Source organism: Cnephaeus nilssonii, assembly GCF_951640355.1.
Source record: "Cnephaeus nilssonii genome assembly, chromosome: X".
NCBI classification, from domain to species: Eukaryota; Metazoa; Chordata; class Mammalia; order Chiroptera; family Vespertilionidae; genus Cnephaeus; species Cnephaeus nilssonii.
Genome location: NC_137071.1, coordinates 8,105,279 through 8,123,774, shown reverse-complemented (window position 1 = coordinate 8,123,774; position 18,496 = coordinate 8,105,279). Strand labels below are relative to the sequence as shown.

The 18,496-nt window shown below is 42.2% G+C and overlaps 1 protein-coding gene across 5 annotated transcripts in view; it reads left to right on the top strand.

Annotated features, from left to right (window-relative positions):
- SH3KBP1 (SH3 domain containing kinase binding protein 1) overlaps positions 1 to 18,496 on the top strand; it is a 355,548-nt gene that overhangs the window by 312,975 nt on the left and 24,077 nt on the right. For all 5 annotated transcript variants that reach the window (XM_079765733.1, XM_079765735.1, XM_079765736.1 and 2 more), the window contains one exon: positions 5,869 to 5,954. In XM_079765733.1, the coding sequence (XP_079621859.1) occupies positions 5,869 to 5,954 (86 nt within the window). The remainder of the gene's footprint in view (positions 1 to 5,868; positions 5,955 to 18,496) is intronic.

Genomic DNA, 18,496 nt, shown 5'->3' with positions numbered 1-18,496 from the left:
CAGGCCTTCAGGGTGGGTTAGGTGTGTGATTTTTTTTTTTAGGTGTGTGATTTTTGTTTATCACTGGTACTTTTTAACTTGGGGAGCAAAGGCAATTCACACAGCTGGTCGTGAGAAGTGGTGACAGGCTACCTGGCATCCTTGACGATTCACCAGCCCTGTGACCAGGAGGCCAATTGAAGCAGCTTTGAGAAGTGGTCAAGAGCTTGGCCCTGGAGTTAAAGTTAGTAGGTTCAAACCCAGACCTCACTACTCTACTACTTTTATAACCTTTTGTCAGCAAGTGACTTAATCTTACTGAGCCTCAGTTTCCTGATCTATATAATGAAAAATAAGGGGATCACAGCTAAGGTTCTCCAGGAAAAAGACTCTGAGGCAGCATTTAGTATGCAGGATCTGTTTTAGGGCTCTGGGCTCACTGAAGGAAGAAGGAAACGGTGTTGGGCAAAGGGAGATGTCAGGTTGTAATACTGGCTCACCAAAGCCTCAACCAACTCCACAGGGAGCTTTGGAGCTAAAATGGTTCCTCCAAGTTATTATGTATTGGACTGAAATGGGCAAGACTTTATTGTGTGTGTTATAGTCTACCCTGGAAAAGGTTTACCTCAGTCAAGGAGGCTCTTTGCAGCTGGGGTGGTCCCTGGAGGAACCAACAGCATTCCTACGAGCAGGAACATCCAACCCTTCACTGAAGGAGGCTCTGGGCAGTGCAGCTCCATGTCCTTGAGGCAGAGTAGATATTTCAAGGGGTGGTTCTGATGATTGAAGAACGTATAAAAGGGGCAATCCTCGTGCCTGGCTCATGGTAGGCCATCAGTTATCAGTTGTTGCTGTCATTTCTATGGGATTGTAGGTTCCACTCCATCCTGCTGGGTGTCCTTGGGCTAGTCAACTCGTTCTCTGTGATTTAGGTTCCTGTCCAGTAAAGCAAGGAGACTCTTACCTGCTAGTTGCCTATCTAACTCATGTGTTTTAAGTGTCCATAACCAAAACTGCTGAGAAAAATACAAGAAAATAACATTGTTTTCTTTGGGTATATGGTGATATGCCTGCTTTCTTATATTTTCTCCTTTTATTTAACAGGAGTGGATAGAGAAACTCACCACCCAAAAACCCTCATAAGAGCTAGTAACTTACAAAAGGATGGGCTTTTTTTTTTTCTTTTGTTCAATTTAGTAACATCCTTCTTGGCAAAAATGGTATCTGTGTGTTAGGCAGACTGGAGGAGAGCAAGGACCATTGAGGACTGAAACCTCATTGGGCATCAGCCGCTCCAAACACATGCTTTGGAGAATTTCAGAAATTCTGGTATTTTTCAGAACTAAAACTCATTAGCATTGTTGTAAGAGTCTATAAATACAGTGGAGGCATTTACAAATAGACTTTGTAAAACGCTTCCACACCCACAGTCTGAACACTGTCAAAACACCAGCTGCAGCTTCCCTACTTGGAAGGATCAGACCTTTTTTAAAACTACACCTACTGTGTTTTCAAAATAGGCTTGCTTCTGGCCCTGTATAGAAGATAATTTTAGCTGAAAGCCTGGGTCTGGCTCTTGGTATGAAGGATCAGGGCTCAGTAGAGAGATAGGGGATCCCAATCTCCTTCCTATCAGAATGTGGCTGGTACTTTAGAATCTGGGGAGGGGTCACTCAGAGATGGCACTGCCTATTTCTTCAGGGTGGGCCCTCATGACCTTGGCCTCTCAGTCTAGGATTTTTAACTCATCCCAGTTGAGTTCCAGGTGTGGTCCCAGGTGACCACATGGGCATCTGTGGTGGGGGAGACTCTTAAAGGAGAGCTTATAGCAAGGGTGGGCAATCTCAACTTTTACCTTGATGATACAGTTAGGGAGAAAGGAGAAAGAGCAGAAGCTGCAAGAATTGTACAGTCTCTAGTATTAAAAGTGAACTTTAAAAGGAAGGAAAAATTCTCCTATAGTCTTATCCCAGAGACAACCACTATTAACATTTTGGACTTTTTCTTTCCCATCTTTTTTCCTGTGTATGATTTGGTTTGTTTCATTGGTTTTACATAGGTATGATCATAGTAAATGTCATATAATTTGGGGGAAAAATGCATTTATTGTACAAATACATATTGCATTCCCATTTTAGAAAAAAGGCAAATGTTCATTAAATCCAAAGTGTTTTTTGAGCCTTCCATGTAGCAAGTGCTGAACTGGATGTTAGAAATCACCCATCAGACTACCCTGGAATAACCACTAAATATTCTTCCAGTCTCTTAAAAAAAATCCCTCTTCCTAATATATCAGAAGTGCATATGGGTGTATATGCATTGAGATGTTTTAAACTTGCCTTTGTTCCTTGACATTGTAACATCATAATATCCTGTTGTCACTAACTGTTTATAAACATTATTTCAATGGCTATATAAAAGTCTGCCAAATATCATAAGTTATTCTGCTGTTCTCCTATTTATGAAAGTTTTCAGGTGTGTTTTTTTTTCAGTTTTTCATTATTATGAATAACACTGTGATATACATATTAACCTGCAAAACCCATTTGGGTGTTTTGGACTATTTCTTTAGCATTTACTCCCAGATGAAAACAGATGAACATCAAGAGGATATACATCCTCTTCTTTAAAATTACTTCTTTTTACCCTGCACTATTCCCCAAAGGCTTTGAGATAACTTTAAAAAATTAGTTGAGAGCGACAGTAAAGGGGAAGTAAGGGTAGAAAAGTAATACAGCCCAAGATAAGATGAGCACAGTGCAGATAGGCAGGCAGACCTCAGAGGTATTGTAGGTTTGATTCCAGACCACCACAATAAAGCAAATGTTGCAATAAAGCAAGTCACACAAACTTTTTGGTTTCCCAGTGTGTATAAGAGTGATGTTTACACTATACTGTAGTCTATTAAATGTACAATAATAGCATTGTGACTGAAAAAAAAGTGCACATGACTTAATTTTAAAATACTTTATTTTTTATTTTTTTAAAAGCTAAGCCTGTTGGGAAAATGGCACTAAATGGCCTGTTGCAGGGCTGCCGCAAACCTTTGATGTGTAAAAAACAAAACAAAAACACAAATATCTCTGAAGCACAATAAAGCAAAGCAGCATAAAACGAGGTATGCCTGTAATGTGCAATAGGGTTCTCCACAGTCCCTCAAGCTAGGCTCTCATTTGACTGGAAGCTTCCAGCTGTCAAATCAAAGAGGGAAATTGCCACTCTAAGAGTCACAGTTACCAAAATGCACAAATAAACCACATGTTCCAAAGCAACCAACTTGTTCTGCAATACAGCAGCTTAACTGCTGTGCAAAGCTCCTTCTCTCCACCAACACCCCCTCTGATGTTTCCCCCAGCTGCCCACCAGGGTATCTCCTTAGACCATCCTCCCCTTTGGCAAAAAAAGCAGCCCAGTGGAATTAACTGGACTTTTGTTGCCTGAATAACCTGTTTCTGTGGACAGAACACATGTTCTTTATGTTTTAGGTCCTTGGTGTGTTCCCAAAAGGACAGAACTGTCTGGCTGTGAGTGTAACTTGAGTTCAGTCTGTTAGTCGGGAGGAAGACAGCACCAAATCATTCAGGCTCCATAAATACAAAATAATATTAAGCGCCTTAAAGACTTTTAAAAATAAAAATGCTTACCCAAGAGTTTGGGCTCAATAGATAGAGTGGCAGCCCACGGACTGAAGGGGACCAGGTTCCATTCCAGGGCATGTACCTGCCTTGCAGGCTTGATCCCTGACTCTGGTCAGGGTACATGCAGGAGGCAATCAATTGATGTCTCTCTCTCACACATCGATGTTTCTCTCTGTCTCTCCCCCTCCCTTCCACTCTCTCTAAAAATCGATGGGAAAATATCCTCGGGTGAGGATTAACAAAACAAAAAAATAAAATAATTTAAAATGCTTTCCTACTTATACTTCATTTCTAAAGCATTTCATTCAGAAAGTTACATTCAAATTAGTGGACCCTCCCAATTAAATGTTTTGAAACAAAGGTCCTCAATCACATCGTTCCTGTTGGCTTGGGATCTGTCCAAGGGATTGTGCCCTGTGGGGCCTGAGCTTTGGTAACCAAAGGATGGAGGGGCAATCTGCTACAGTAACCTGGCCTACGAGGTCCCCCACCACCTTAGGTATTGGGATGAGGTGGGAAATAAAGGCTCTGCTGTGAAGTTCAAGCTGCTTCCCTTTTCCAAGTACAGTAGTCCACATTCTCCTTGAACTCTGGTTCAGCCAAGCTCAGAATTTTCAACCACACTCAGAAAAGCCCAGCAAGTCTCATAATGCACACACACAGTCAGTCTAAGAGCTGCAATTTTCTCTTGGTGAAGACCAAGCCGTTTGGCTCAGCCCTAGTTCCCCAGAGTTCTCACCTCCGCTTGTCTTCGGTTGAGGGTGCTTGAGGTTATGCTTGAGGTTGAGTCAGTCTTGTTCGTTTGGGAACTGATGGGGGCTTACTTCCTTCCACCGGGTATTCTCTACCATCACAGGATATGCATGTCACACTGAGTGCGACCACCACCACTCCTCTTGAGTGAGAAACCCAGGAGTCGTCCCTGTCAACTCCCTCCCTTACCTCCAGGTTTATACATCTACTTCAGTTTCCCTCTGCCTCCCATTACCTCCAGGACAAACTGAACCCTGTGGTACTCACCTCAGCATTCTGACCTTTGCCAACCTTTCTCCTCTCCCTACTCTCTGGAGACCTTAGGCTTTAGCCTTGGGACCTCTGACCACTCTGGGTCCTTGCTCAATCATGTGTCTTATTTGATATCCTCCAAGGCCCAACTGTAATGCCACCTCCTCCATGTGCCCCGGGATTGCCATGCATATCCCCTGCACTGAACCCATCCTCCCCAAAGGGCTTTGATGTGCCTGTATCTTACACAGCCAGCCTATAACATGTAGGCTTGTGATTGTCTGTCTGTCTCTTTCTACCATTGAGACCATAAGCCCCTCCAGAGTAGGTACCACCTGGTTTGGCTCTCTCAATACCCCCATCTGTTCCTCATTGTGTGGTTTGGCCTCAGGCCAGGGTGACTGCCGGAAGCCATAAGATGGACTATTTTCTGTTGCTTTCCGGGGAACAACTGCTTGGCTTCTCCCTCTCATTTTATAGGCAACATTTCTTTCTGATTTCACTGCCATCACAGACCTTTGATAATCTCATTTGGGAGCTGCCCTTTTGGAGGAATTTGGAGGAACCTTCTGCTTGTGCCTGAATGAGCTGCTTCTCTCATCATCTTGGAGGCCCCTTCCTATCCCCAAGGGCTGCTCCTTGCCCAAATACAGAGGGAAGTCGCCCGTGTCCTGATGGGCATGGGGGCACCCACCCAAGAGCTGTCTAATTTTACAGCCTGTCCCAAGTGCCAGCTTTCAGGCTGCCAGATCTCAACTTGACACCTTGCGCCTGTCAACAGCCTGGCTGATGCCTCAGCCCCAGGCCAGCAAACCTTTTCCTCAAGGTTAAAAGTAGTTGACCTTTGACAAGCAGCATTGGCTACATTCCTTAGTCCTTAAAAGGGAAGTTCCCAGTTACTGTTTGCTGGTGCTTATTTGGCCAGGAGACAGGGGCAGGGCTTGCGTTGTACCCTGTGTACCAGCAGGAGGGTTTGTGGCTAAAGGTGCATTGCTGAACAGTCATTATTAAAATAGCCATCTTTGAAAATGTGTGCTGGAGAGGGGGGCCTCCAGTCGGTCGGTCGCTTTGCACCAAGGCCCGTGTGGCTGGAGAACTCTTTGGCTCCTACTGAGTTCCTCACAGGCGACAGTGCCACCTGCCCTACACACAGCGCACTCCTTAACTTGCGTGCAACAAGAAAGCTGACAAAATGACAAGGACACACACCAATTATTAAATGCCTGGACTTGTGTTTTGAATGTAGGGGTGACGGTGCAAAGATTGACTTGGTTGGCAGTTCGTTATCCGGCATCCTGGACAAGGATCTCTCGGACCGCAGCAATGACATCGGTGAGTAAGGAGAACATTCTTGCTTTTCTTTGCAAAATTTTGAAGGAACTGCAGAGTTCAGTTTTCCCCTTCAAGCAATCTGAGGAGAACTAACATAGCTATTTAAATGCAAGGCTAACAGCCCTGGTTGGTTTTAGGTGTTGCGGTTTTGTAAACAAGGGAAGCGATGGTGGTTCCCACATTAAAACACAATGCTTGGGATTGTTACTCTCTCTGGCCTTACAAATTCCTTGCAAGGTCCCATGAAAAGAAATGATGAATAAACCTTTTTGTAAAAGTGGGCATTAGCACTTATATTCATATTTTCCAGTGATTTATGCTTTTAATATAATGAGGTCAGTGGGTGAAAATGCAGAATGGCAGAGTTCATTGTGAACATAGTACTAAGTGTTTTGACTTTGAATTTAAAATGAGCTTTGGTATAATAATTGCCACTTAGTTCAGAACATGAGTGAATTTTCCCAAGGTCAAGATACCACCATGTGATAAATGGGAAGGTAGCTAGAGTCTCTGTGGGTAAAAGAGTTGGAGGGTCTTTTGGGGATATGCATGGGTGGGTTTGAGGTCACATATGTGCTGGTTGAGGCCACTGTTGGTCTCACTTGGGTGACAGCCTTTTTAAGAAGTTCAAATTCAAAGACTAATTTGTTTTAGCTTTACACCTTTTATTTGTACCTATCATGGTCATAAGTTAGCACTCTCTCATATTCTACAGAAGAGAGGGGGTTGCATTTTGGAATTTGCCTTTTTTAAATTAAAAATTTTATTTCAAAATAAGTATAGATTTTGCATGCAGTTATAAGAAATAATGCAGAGATCCACATACCCTTTACCCAGGTTCGCCCCCCCCCCATGGTAACATCTTATGAAATTGTAGTGCATGATCACAACCCAGATATTGACGTTAATATAGTCCACCAGGTTCCCCAGTTTTACTAGTACTTGTGTGTATTTAGGTCTATGTAGCTTTGTCACATGTAGATTTGTGTATCTGCCACTACAGTCAAGATACAGAACATTCAATTGCCAGTAGGATCCCTCTGTTCCTTTTTTTAACCACACCCACCTCCTCTTTACCCCTCCTCTTCCCTAACCTCTGGCAGCCACTATCAGGGATTGATTGGACCTGGAAGACTTCTAGCATCATTTGCTTTGGCTGCTCAATTTAGAAACAAATGTCTGATAGTTGGCAAGCCCTGTAAGAGGCACCAGAGCACCTAACACACACATTCTCATCACCTGAGGTTACTCCTCTGCTGGGGTGCCATTTTCTTCTGAACCTGCAAAAAGAGTTGCATCTTCCAAACTGCTGACCTACAGTCTCTGATCTGATCTGTGAGGACTTGGGGGTAGGATGTGTCATTGTCACTGTAAACACCAAAAGTACTGTCTTGTTTCCAGAAACTGTTCTATATCCTCAGTCAGCTTTTGAGAAGCTCAGTCAGGAAGCAAGACCAAGAGCTTCTGACAGTTTGGGCTGACACAATAATAAAAGAAACTGGCCTGCTGTAGCATTTGACCTGGTTAAAGGGCAGGGAAGAACAGAGCAGTTATTGGCTGTGAATGAAAAGGAATTGTTGGAATGAGCCTGATTAAGTTTTGGTTTTATGGCTGTAGTTTAGCATTCAGGCCCCATTTCAGTGCAGGGTGGACACAGTGTCAGCGAAGGTACTGTTGTGTGTAGGGGCCTCCCACAAGAAGGAAGGTGTTCTCCCACCTCCAGGATATACAGGGCTGTGCCTTGCTTGTGAAGAATATCGGTCTTAGACCTTTGTTTTCTTTGAGTCTGGAGATGACTAAGGTGGCTATCGCCAAAATATGAATTTCATGTTTTTCAGTCTAATAAGCTAGTTTGTAAATGTTGAAGGCATTGATGGAAGGGGTTAGTCTATGGAAGCTTTTCATACTGTGGAAGCTAAGCACCAGCTGTATGTATTAGGGAGTCCATAAAGAGATACTGAGGTTTAGTTTGCTCTTATTTTTACAAGAAGACTATACCAGAAACTGTAATTCCTCAAGCTAATAATTTAGCATATATGTTATTTACATTGTGAGAAATGGTAATTGGCCATTATGAAATCAACCACTACATACTCGAGTGCCTACTACTCGAGTGCAAGGCTGAATGGCTACCTCACACACAGGCACTGCTTTCCAGGGTGTTGGGGTCTCTTTAGGCCCCTAAGACAGCAAATAAAAAGGGAAGTAACAAGGATGGTCTGTATAAATGATGACTGAGTGGTAGAAAGTAATGGTGCTCAGAGTTGGGGATGCTCCTTGGGACCCAGGGTGCAAGGGCAGGCTCTATAAAGGGGGACAGACTTACCTGGATTTGGAAGTTAGATTTGCTTAGGTAGAGGCAGAGATGTGCAGGGAAATCACATGGGGACTGCTGATAGCTGAGCATAGATCCGGCCTGGCTGCAGTAGAGTGTTTATTCTGGCATGGGGGTGGAGGGGTGGGGAGGAGGGGGCTGGAAATGGAAGTCAGGACTGGATTGAGTTGGAGAGGGATGGATTTGTAATTGCCTCTGCAGGCAGTGTGAGCCATTGATGGTTGACACTGAAGTGACATGATCAGGTCAAAAAATTCAGATATCACTGATGGAGCTTTTGGGACAAATGAGATGAAGAAAATATGGGTGTCAGGAGTCAGGTTATTTGATAGTTCCAATGAGAGGCAGTGAGAGAGAGCCCGAATTAAACTGCTCACAAAAGAACTGTGAAAGAAGGGATAGGTGAAAAAGCAGCAATGCGAGAGCATTATGGCTTGGCCTCTGTAACAGATTGGATTTAGGAGTGGGGATGAGGAGAGAATGATTTGTTAGTTATGAGGTTTTAAAGTTGGGTGGCTGGGGAAAAACTGAGTTGGGTAGAAATAAGCATGTCTGGAGGAAGAACTGGTTTGGGGGGAAATGTGATGAATTCACTTAAGCATGTTGAGTTTGAGCTTTGGTCAGACATCCCCGTGTCAGTGCTGGATGAAGGCTGAAAATGGAGGGCCGAGGCTGGGGAGGCAGGCAGGATGGCAGAGATTAGACATGAGACAAGAACACAGAGCTGAAGTCTACACACCTGGGTTTGAGTGCTGCTGCTTGGCTGGGTGGCCTATACACTACAGACTCTGAGCTTCAGCTTCTTTATCTGTAAAGAATACTAAATCTCTACCAACTTCCTCATCTTGTCTTCCAAAATTATATAAAATCACTGGGTGGGCTGCAAAAAGTTAGAGATGCTTATTTCTAATGTTTGTGTAGAAGTGATAAAGCCAACAAGAAAAAGAAAATCCTTAGAGAAAAAAGATCCTAGGGCTGAAGATCAAATCCTGCTGCGGGAAGCCCACATGTATGTAAAGGAAAAGTGGCATCTTGCAACATCACAGGAGCCAATAACAGCTTTATTGAGGTATAATCTATATACTGTATACAAAGGGAGGAGAGGATTTTGAGCAAAATGTCTTTAGGCCCAAATGCAGACGTGCTCTCTAGGAGAATAGGACATTGCAGAGCGACTGGCTCTCTTCAGGGCTGCTTTTGTATCTCTGCTTTTATGGCATGTGTTTATTGCTTTGAATCAAGAAGGAAATTACTTGTACCAGAATGTTTTGTTAGTGCTTCAGACAATTGAAGCTGTCCAAATGTGGGCTGCAGTGAATAGCAGAACACAGTCCTGAAAGCCATTCGCAATCTTCAGTGTTAGCTATAAATAAATGTGTTCCTCTTAATAAAGCTATAATTTTAAATTATTATGATATTAAATTAGAGAACATGGCTTTTTCAGACCTCGTGTGGGTAGCTATCAGCATCTGTCAGCCCACGATAATTTAGAATGAAATCAGTTTGGTCCCAAACTAAGTTGTTGATGTCAGTTTGAGATATTGTTTGTATCAAAGTACACAGCTATATTTCAAGGAACATAATAGAAAACATAGATGAGCTCCAACACAGGCCTGTGCATGAATAGAAGCAAAAATTAAATTGTCCGGTTTTCTCTTGCTGATGGAAGACTCTGTGTTCCAATTGAATAGGAGATTATAGGCCTCGAAGTCAAGTGCCATAACATTTACTTTTATTATGCCATATATTGCATTTCCCACAGCATGGCGGGATTTATTGTTACACTTCAATACTGCGGAGATTTCCCATTTCTTTTCCACTAAAGCACATGACAGCCAGCCTCCAGGTGGGAAGCAGCCCAGGAACTAAGCATCTAGTTTCAACTAATTGACTTCTAAAAAGACCTTCTTATTCTTCTTCAGTTGCTTGCCTTCTTCGTTTTAACTGTTGTTTTTCCCCATTCTATTTGAGTCTTATCAAACTGTTCCCACTTCCATCTCTTTAAATGGACCCCACCCCCTTTTCACTTGAGGAAGCAGAGGATTTCCCCTCCATCTTCCCCTCCCCACCTACAGACCCACACTTCACTTGGTAGTCAGCTTGGGGCCAAGTGTCAAAAGCTTTAAAGTCAATGGACTTAGGACGAGGATCTGGTTTGAAAGCTATGAAGACTAACTTTAACTTGCCCTCAGTCTCTCACAGATGCCTCTAGGCCTATTCATTTGGACCAGGAAATGAAAAAGCACTTTCCTACACCCTTAGAATGCTATTAAGAGCTAATCAATTTGGGGTGCTGGCAAGGTTCTAAAACTGGATTGTGGCGATGGTCGCACAATTCTGTAAATTTACTAAAAATGACCAAGTTATATTCTTAAAATGGGTGACCTTCATGGTATACAAAGTATACCTCAATAAAGCTGTTAAAAATTGGGGGAGGATCTAATTGTAATTTTCTTAGCACTCACTTTGAGGTCTCAATGTCAAAAAAGATATATATACACACAAGTAATTTATAAGCAAGGGGTTAAAAATGCCTCTTCAACCCACTTTTAAAATAGTTGTATTTAGACTAATAGTCATTATATTGGTGTTTCTGAATCCTCTGTAAACCAGTCTTTTATAAATAGACTTTTATCCCCCATTGACCTCTTCATGGGTTATGCATATATGCCCCCACCTGCCCCAGCCTTCACCACCCTATTGTCTGTGTCCATGAGTTATGCATATATGCATACAAGTTATTTGGTTGATTTCTTCCCATGCCCCCCTACTCCCTCACCCTGCCTTCCCTCTAAGATTCTGCAGTCTGTTCCATGCTCCTATATCTCTGGATCTATTTTGTTCATCAATTTATTTTGTTCATTAGATTCCACACATGAGTGAGATCATGTGATACTCGTCTTTCTCTGACTGGCTTATTTTGCTTAGCATAATACTCTCCAGGTCCCTCCATGCTGTCTCAAAGGGTAAGAGATCCTTCTTTTTAACTGCTGAATAGTATTCCATGGTGTAAATGTACTACAGCCCTTTTATTCACTCATCTACTGGTGTGCACTTGGGCTATTGTAAGTTGTGCTGCTATAAACATAGGGGTACATATGTTCTTTCTGATTGGTGTTTCCGGATTCTTAGGATATACTCCTAGAAATGGGATCACTGCGTCAAATGGCAGTTCCATCTTAAAATGTTTGAGGGACCTCCTTGCTGTTTTTCACAGTGGCTGCACAGGTCTGCATTGCCACAAGCAGTGTACTAGGGTTCCCTTTTTTCCACATCCTCGCCAGCACTTGCCATTTGTTGATTTGTTGATGATAGTCATTCTGACCTGTGTGAGGTGAAAGCTTCATTGTTGTTTTAATTTACATCTCTCGGATAATTAGTGACTTTGAGCATTTTTTCATATGTCTCTTGGCCATCTGTATGTCCCCCTTGGAGAAGTGTCTATTTAGGTCCTTTGCCCATTTTTAAATTGGATTGTTTGTCTTCCCATTGTTAAATTGTATGAGTTCCTTATATATTTTGAATATTAACCCCTTATTGGATGTATCATTGACAAATATGTTCTCCTATGCAATGGGCTCTCTTTTCATTTTGTTGATGGTTTCTTTTGCTGTGCAGAAGCTTTTATTTTGATGTAGTCCCATTTGTTTATTTTCTCCTTAGTTTCATTTGCCCTAAGAGATGTATCAGTAAACATATTGCTATGAGAGATGTCTGAGATTTTGCTGCCTATGGTTTCTTCTAAGATTTTTATGGTTTCATGACTTACATTTAGGTTTTTTATCCATTTTGAGTTTATTTCTTGTACATGGTGTATGTTGGTGGTCTAGTTTCATTTTTTGTCAAATGCTTTTTCTGCATCTATTGATATGATCATGTGATTTTGTCTTTCAATTCGTTTGTGTGATGTATCACCTTTATTGACTTGTGAATATTGTACCAGCCTTGTATCCCTGGGATAAATCCCACTTGGTCATGGTGTATGATCTTTTTAATATATTGCTGGATCCAATTTGCTAATATTTCCTTGATAATTATAGTATCTATGTTTATCAGGGATTTTGTCCTGTAATTCTCTTTCTTTGTAGTGTCTTTATCTGGTTTTGGAATTAGGATAATGCTGGCCTCATAAAAAATAAATAGCATTATGTTTTAGATGTGTTAAGAAATCTCTCTAAAAGCATGTGGAGGAATCCTTTTGTAATACAAATAGGTTCTCTTAAGGTGTTAAATAAGGATATTGTTTTACAAAGACTTTTTTATTGAGTTTAGAGAGAGAGATGGAGAAACATAATTTGTTGTTCCATTTATTTATGCATTCATTGATTGATTCTTTTCTGTGCCCTGAGCCAGATCAAACTTGTAACTTTGGCATGTCTAGACAATGTTTGAACCAACTGAGCTACCTGGCCAGGGCTACAAAGTTTTCTTAAATTGAGGCCCAGCTGGCCCAGCTGGCCCAGCCGGTGTGGCTCAGTGGCTGACCGTCAACCTATGAACCAGGAGGTCATGGTTCGATTCCCCTGATCAGGGCACTGCCCAGGTTGTGGACTTGATCCCCAGTGGGGGGCATGTAAGAAGCAGTGGATCAATGATTCTGATCATTGATGTTTCTCTTTCTCCCTCTGCTTTCCTCTCTGAAATCAATAAAAATATTTTTTTTAAATTGAGACCCAGCTGGACATTGATAAGTATGATTACAGCTGTAGTTATAGAATATTCACAAAAAGTTTGGAAGACTTAGGAGTGTTTTCTAAGAATATTTATAAGTTGCCAAAACGGGTTTGGCTCAGTGGATAGAGCGTCGCCCTTCGGACTGAGAGGTCCCAGGTTCGATTCCGGACAAGGGCATGTACCTTGGTTGCGGGCACATCCCCAGTAGGGGGTGTGCAGGAGGCAGCTGATCGATGTTTCTCTCTCATCAATGTTTCTAACTCTCTATCCCTCTCCCTTCTCTCTGTAAAAAAATCAATAAAAATATATATTTTTAAAAAAGAATATTTATAAGTAGAACATATCTTTATAATCCTGATTCCTCTTTTAGGTACAATTTGCAGATAGTTGCTTCTGAAGAATGTAGCTGTGCATATAATGTCCTAGTGTGAGAACCATTCCTCCAGTACAGTTACAAGTGTATGCTCCCTTTCTTCATCTGCATTCTACTATCCTCCTGAGGTTATAGTGGGTGAAATAATAGCAGCCAGAGCGAGCAAGGGGAAGGAAAGAAGGAACTAACAGTGACTGGGGTGCCACCTAGACATCTTGTATGTTTTGAGTATTCTCATCATCACCAGCCCTGTAAAGGATGTATAATAACTCTCATTTTCATAGGGAAGGGACAGGGGATAAAGAAAGCCAGGTAATTTGGGCAAGGTTAACTGGCTAGTGAGTAGCAGAGTTTTATTTGAACCCAGGTCTGCCTGACCCCTGGGCCAGATATTTCAGTGCATGAAGTTGGACTGCATCAGCGGTTCTCAACCACTCTCCCCAGGAGATGTTTGGTGATGTCTGGAGATATTTCTGGTTGTCACAGCATGGGGGTGGGGGTGGGAGTTAGCATGCTACTGGCATCTAGTGGGTAGAAACCAAGGACACTACTAAATATTCCACAGTGCACAGGACAACAGCACCAAGGTTGAGAAAGCCTGGCTAGTGTCAAGAATCTGATGGTGAATTGGGAACTGCTGGGCCAAGGACAGTGTTCCCTCAAGTGCAGGCTTGTGGCCCATCTTATTTCCTGAGAATCTCTATAAAACACAATTTGAAATAGTTTCAGAGCTTTTTGCAACTGATGGCTTTATATACAAAAAAGTAAGTATATTTGAAGTAATTGAATATCAAAGAGCGTACTCTTCCTCAGGCTTATGGCAAATTACTTGCTCTAGAAAAAATGATATAATTTGAGTCTGGTTTTTACATGGGAGGATTTTTATATTTGGGTTTAGATACTCCCAAGATTTAATACCCAGTGTTTAAATGAGTATTAAATAAAAAGACAATAAACATGAAATTTAATTAATGCTATATTATAAATTTGTGCTCTGTATACTGAAGCTTTTCATGATATATATAAAGCCATTTAATAGTGACTATTACCACAAAATTTTTGTTATGACACCAAATCTCTATAAATTTCTATAAACAAGTGATTGAATTCGAAAGTTATTTTGACATTTTTGCCTTTTCCCATAAGAAATCATTTCTTGGAGTCCTTGGACAGATTTGCAGGGAAGACTTAGATCCCTGGCTTTGAGCTATTGGTTTTTCTGTCCTTTTTTATATTTTAAATTTCCCCTTTGATCCTTGTAGCATTTTAGGTCAGTTAAGTGAATTCTCAGGTTTAATAGGACAACATATACTGTGTCCTGCCTGCCTTAAAGAACCTCCAGGAGTGACATTTGGAGTGTTCCAGATGGACTGCTGGCTGACTGTGTGTGTGAGTGAGCCATGCTTCTCAGCTCTCTTGGGGCTCGCTGCTCTGACATGAGAACTTTCATGCAAGGGCCACGGCTCACTCCTACAGTGTCTCTTTACCAGTGACCTTCAGATATGGCCTTGGGGATCAAGAATGTGGCTGACATTACCCATGCAGAAAATAGGAAGATGTGATCTCTGTTATGTCAGGGTCAAGTCTGTGGATGAGGCTGTGAAGTGTGTGAGAGTGTGTGTGTGTGTGTGTGTGTGTGTGTGTGTGTGTGTGTGTACACATGCCACTATTCAGGGACACAAGTCATGATCAGACTTCACTTTCTATCAAGATATTTGAGAAGCAATATGCATTTTTCAAGCATGATGGCAAAAAGCAAAGGAGATTGTGCTTAGTCAAGTAAGTGCTTTATACGAAGGAAGTGAGACAGATTGAACTTCTAATTGATGGGTCTTGGCTCCTGTTCATTCAGAACAGATTCTATCCCTGGACCTCTCCCTGCAGTGCCTCTGCCCTGGTTCCTGACTTCTCACCTAAGACTCTTAGCGCTCACAGCCTAGGTTTGTGCTGAGTAAATGAGCTCAAGCTGGCAACCAGCACTGGTTTCAAAATCAGCTCCAAGTCCTCAAGGAGATGGGCTGGTGGCAAGGCCTATCCCAAGTATTTCCAAGAGTCTGATCCCAGATGTAAACCAGGGGTGTCCACTAACAGACCCTCGCAGAAACATTGGCCCACACCAAAACCGAAGTGCTCACCTCTGCCTGCTTGGTCCCCCTCAGGCCAGTCCTGGCATTTGGCAGTTCATCGCATTGGTTGGGTTTGTACTTAGTTTTGATGGGTTCCATACACATCTTTTACCCCATCATATCCAATAAGCGCAAAAGCAACAAACATTCCAAGTGTCAGTAGCAAAAGTCTCATGAAGACTATAGAAACACAGGTGGGCATTAAATAAATCAAAGTGAGGAGACGGTAACAAATGTTGCATAGACTCATGAGAGTATTTGAGGGTGTGAATTATTCTCAAACACAAAGAGTGAACAGTGCCATGCTGCCTGAGCCACCTACAGTTATCAGCCTGCTCAGAGGAAAAGTAACTGACAGGTGAGAGGAGTGGAGGGACATTCAGGTGCGTAGCAAGCTCAGTTCAGACAGCCCTTGGCTTGGAGAGGTTCACAGTACTCAGTAGGCATTTGCATTTGTGGTCCAGCCCAGAAGCTTACCTGTGTGCAGAGGCAGCATATCCTCCCCTGGGATTTTGGTCACCTGCCTCTCTGTGGTCAGGGCCCTCAAATTCTTCCTTCAGCCCAATGACTTGAGCATTTCTGCGTTTGCTACATGCTGAGACCATTTATAGCTTTAGGCATACAAGTGTAGATGGGTTAAAGTAATCTATGCACAGCAAAGGGACTTATATAGTACTTGTTACATTCACAGTGTGCTCAGCTGAGACCTCTGAGCTAGGAATGAATGTGGAGGCAAAAAGAGAACAGGTGACATTCAGCTCTGATTGCACATGGCATTTATTGGCCTGCAGTACCCCCTCTGCCCACTGCCTCTGGCTCACAGATTGGCAGGGCCCAGTTATGGCTTCCATTTGACTTGGAAATATCCAGGGGGCTATACCACCTGCCAGAAAACCATGCTCAAGTGCCCCTTTGCCATACTAAAAGCATAATAAACAAACTACACATTATTAAGGAGGAAAGCTGAATTATTAACCCCTTTCTCTAGCTATTTACTTTTGCTTAAGGTCTGGTCTAGAGGCCTTGGCCTTCTCAGCCCCTTGCTACCTTTGATTCATTGAATGAGAAAAGTGATGAGTACTTGAGGAGTGAGGTTGGTGAGACCCACTAGAAGGTTATTAGATCTGGTGGTGACAAGCTAAGGATGAGGTGTAAGGAAACAGGGAGCCCGGATTTAGAACCAGAAGAAGTGTCTTTATTTAGCTACGAGGTGACATGCAGTGATGCTCTTTATCCCCTGAGGCCTGAGTCATCTCTCCCTGAAGTTGTTCATAATCTTTGGAATTTCACAGAATCACCTACCAAACAAAAAGGGGTTTTAATGTGAGGAAGTGCTGATTTTTATTTCACTAATTAAACACATTTTAAAGAACGATGGCCATCGCTCGTCCAGTGTGCCTCAGTGGTTGAGCATTGTCCCATGCACCAAGATGTTGGTGGTTCACATGCCCTGGTTGCAGTTGCAGGCTCAATCCCCGGTAGGGGGTGTGCAGGAAGCAGCCAATTGATGTTGATGTTTCTCTCTCCCTCTCTCTTCCTCTCTCTCTCTCAAATCAATAAAAACATATTTTTTTAAATAAACAAAAATACGAATACCATCACCTGGTAGAAGGGATATAATCTCCCAGTTTTTTTTAATTAAAGATTTTTTTATTAAATATTTATTGTTCAGATTATTATAGTTGTTCCTCTTTTTTCCCCCCATAGCTCACCTCCACCCGGTTCCCACCCCACCCCATGCCCTTACCCCCCCCCCCACTATCCTCATCCATAGGTGTACAATTTTTGTCCAGTCTCTTCCCGCACCCCCACACCCCTTTCCCCCTGAGAATTATCAGTCCACTCCCTTTCTATGCCCCTGATTCTATTACAGTCACCAGATTATTCTGTTCATCAGATTTTTTATTCACTTGATTTTTAGATTCACTTGGTGATAGATACATATTTGTTGTTCATAATTTTTATCTTTACCTTTTTCTTCTTCCTCTTCTTAAAGAATACCTTTCAGCATTTCATAGAATACTGATTTGGCGGTGATGAACTCCTTTAGCTTTTTCTTATCTGTGAAGCTCTTTATCTGACCTTCAATTCCGAATGATAGCTTTGCTGGGTAGAGTGATCTTGGTTGTAGGTTCTTGCTATTCATCACTTTGAATATTTCTTGCTACTCCTGTCTGGCCCGCATAGTTTCTGTTGAGAAATCAGCTGACAATCATATGGGTGCTCCCTTGTAGGTAACTAACTTTTTCTCTTGCTGCTTTTAATATTCTCTCTTTGTCTTTTGCTCTTGGCATTTTAATTATGATGTGTCTTGGTGTGGTCCTCTTTGAATTCCTTTAGTTTGGGGTTCTCTGTCCTGCCTGGGCTTGTAAGTCTATTTCTTTCACCAGGTGGGGGAAGTTTTCTGTCATTATTTCTTCAAATAGATTTTCAGTATCTTGCTCTCTCTCTTCTACTGGCACCCCCATAATTCTGATGTTGGTACGCTTGAAGTTGTCCCAGAGGTTCCTTACACTATCTTCAACTTTTTGGATTCTTTTTTCTTTTTTCCGGTTGGGTGTTTTTTGCTTCTTTGTATTCCAAATCTTTGACTTGATTCTTGCGATCCTCTAGTCTGCTGTTGGATCTCTGTATATTATTCTTTATTTCAGTCAGTGTATGCTTAATTTCTAGTTGGTCTTTTTTCATATCCTCGAGGGTCTCACTAAATTTATCGGCCTTTTCTAGAAAATTCTTGAAAAACCTTATAACCGTGGTTTTGAACTCTATATCCAGTAGTTTGCTTTCCTCCATTTCTTTCATTTGTGACCTGTTTCTTTGTCTCCACATTTTGGCTGCTTCCCTGTGTTGATAGAGTGGCTTTGTGTGCTAGGTGTCCTATAGGGCCCAGTGGCTCAGCCTCCCCAGTTACCTGAGGTGGACACTCTTGGTGCACCCCTTTGTGGGCTGTGTGCACAGTCTTGTTGTAGGTAAGCCTTAATTGTTGTTGGTATCACTGGGAGGAATTGACCTCCAGGCCAATTGGCTCTGAGGA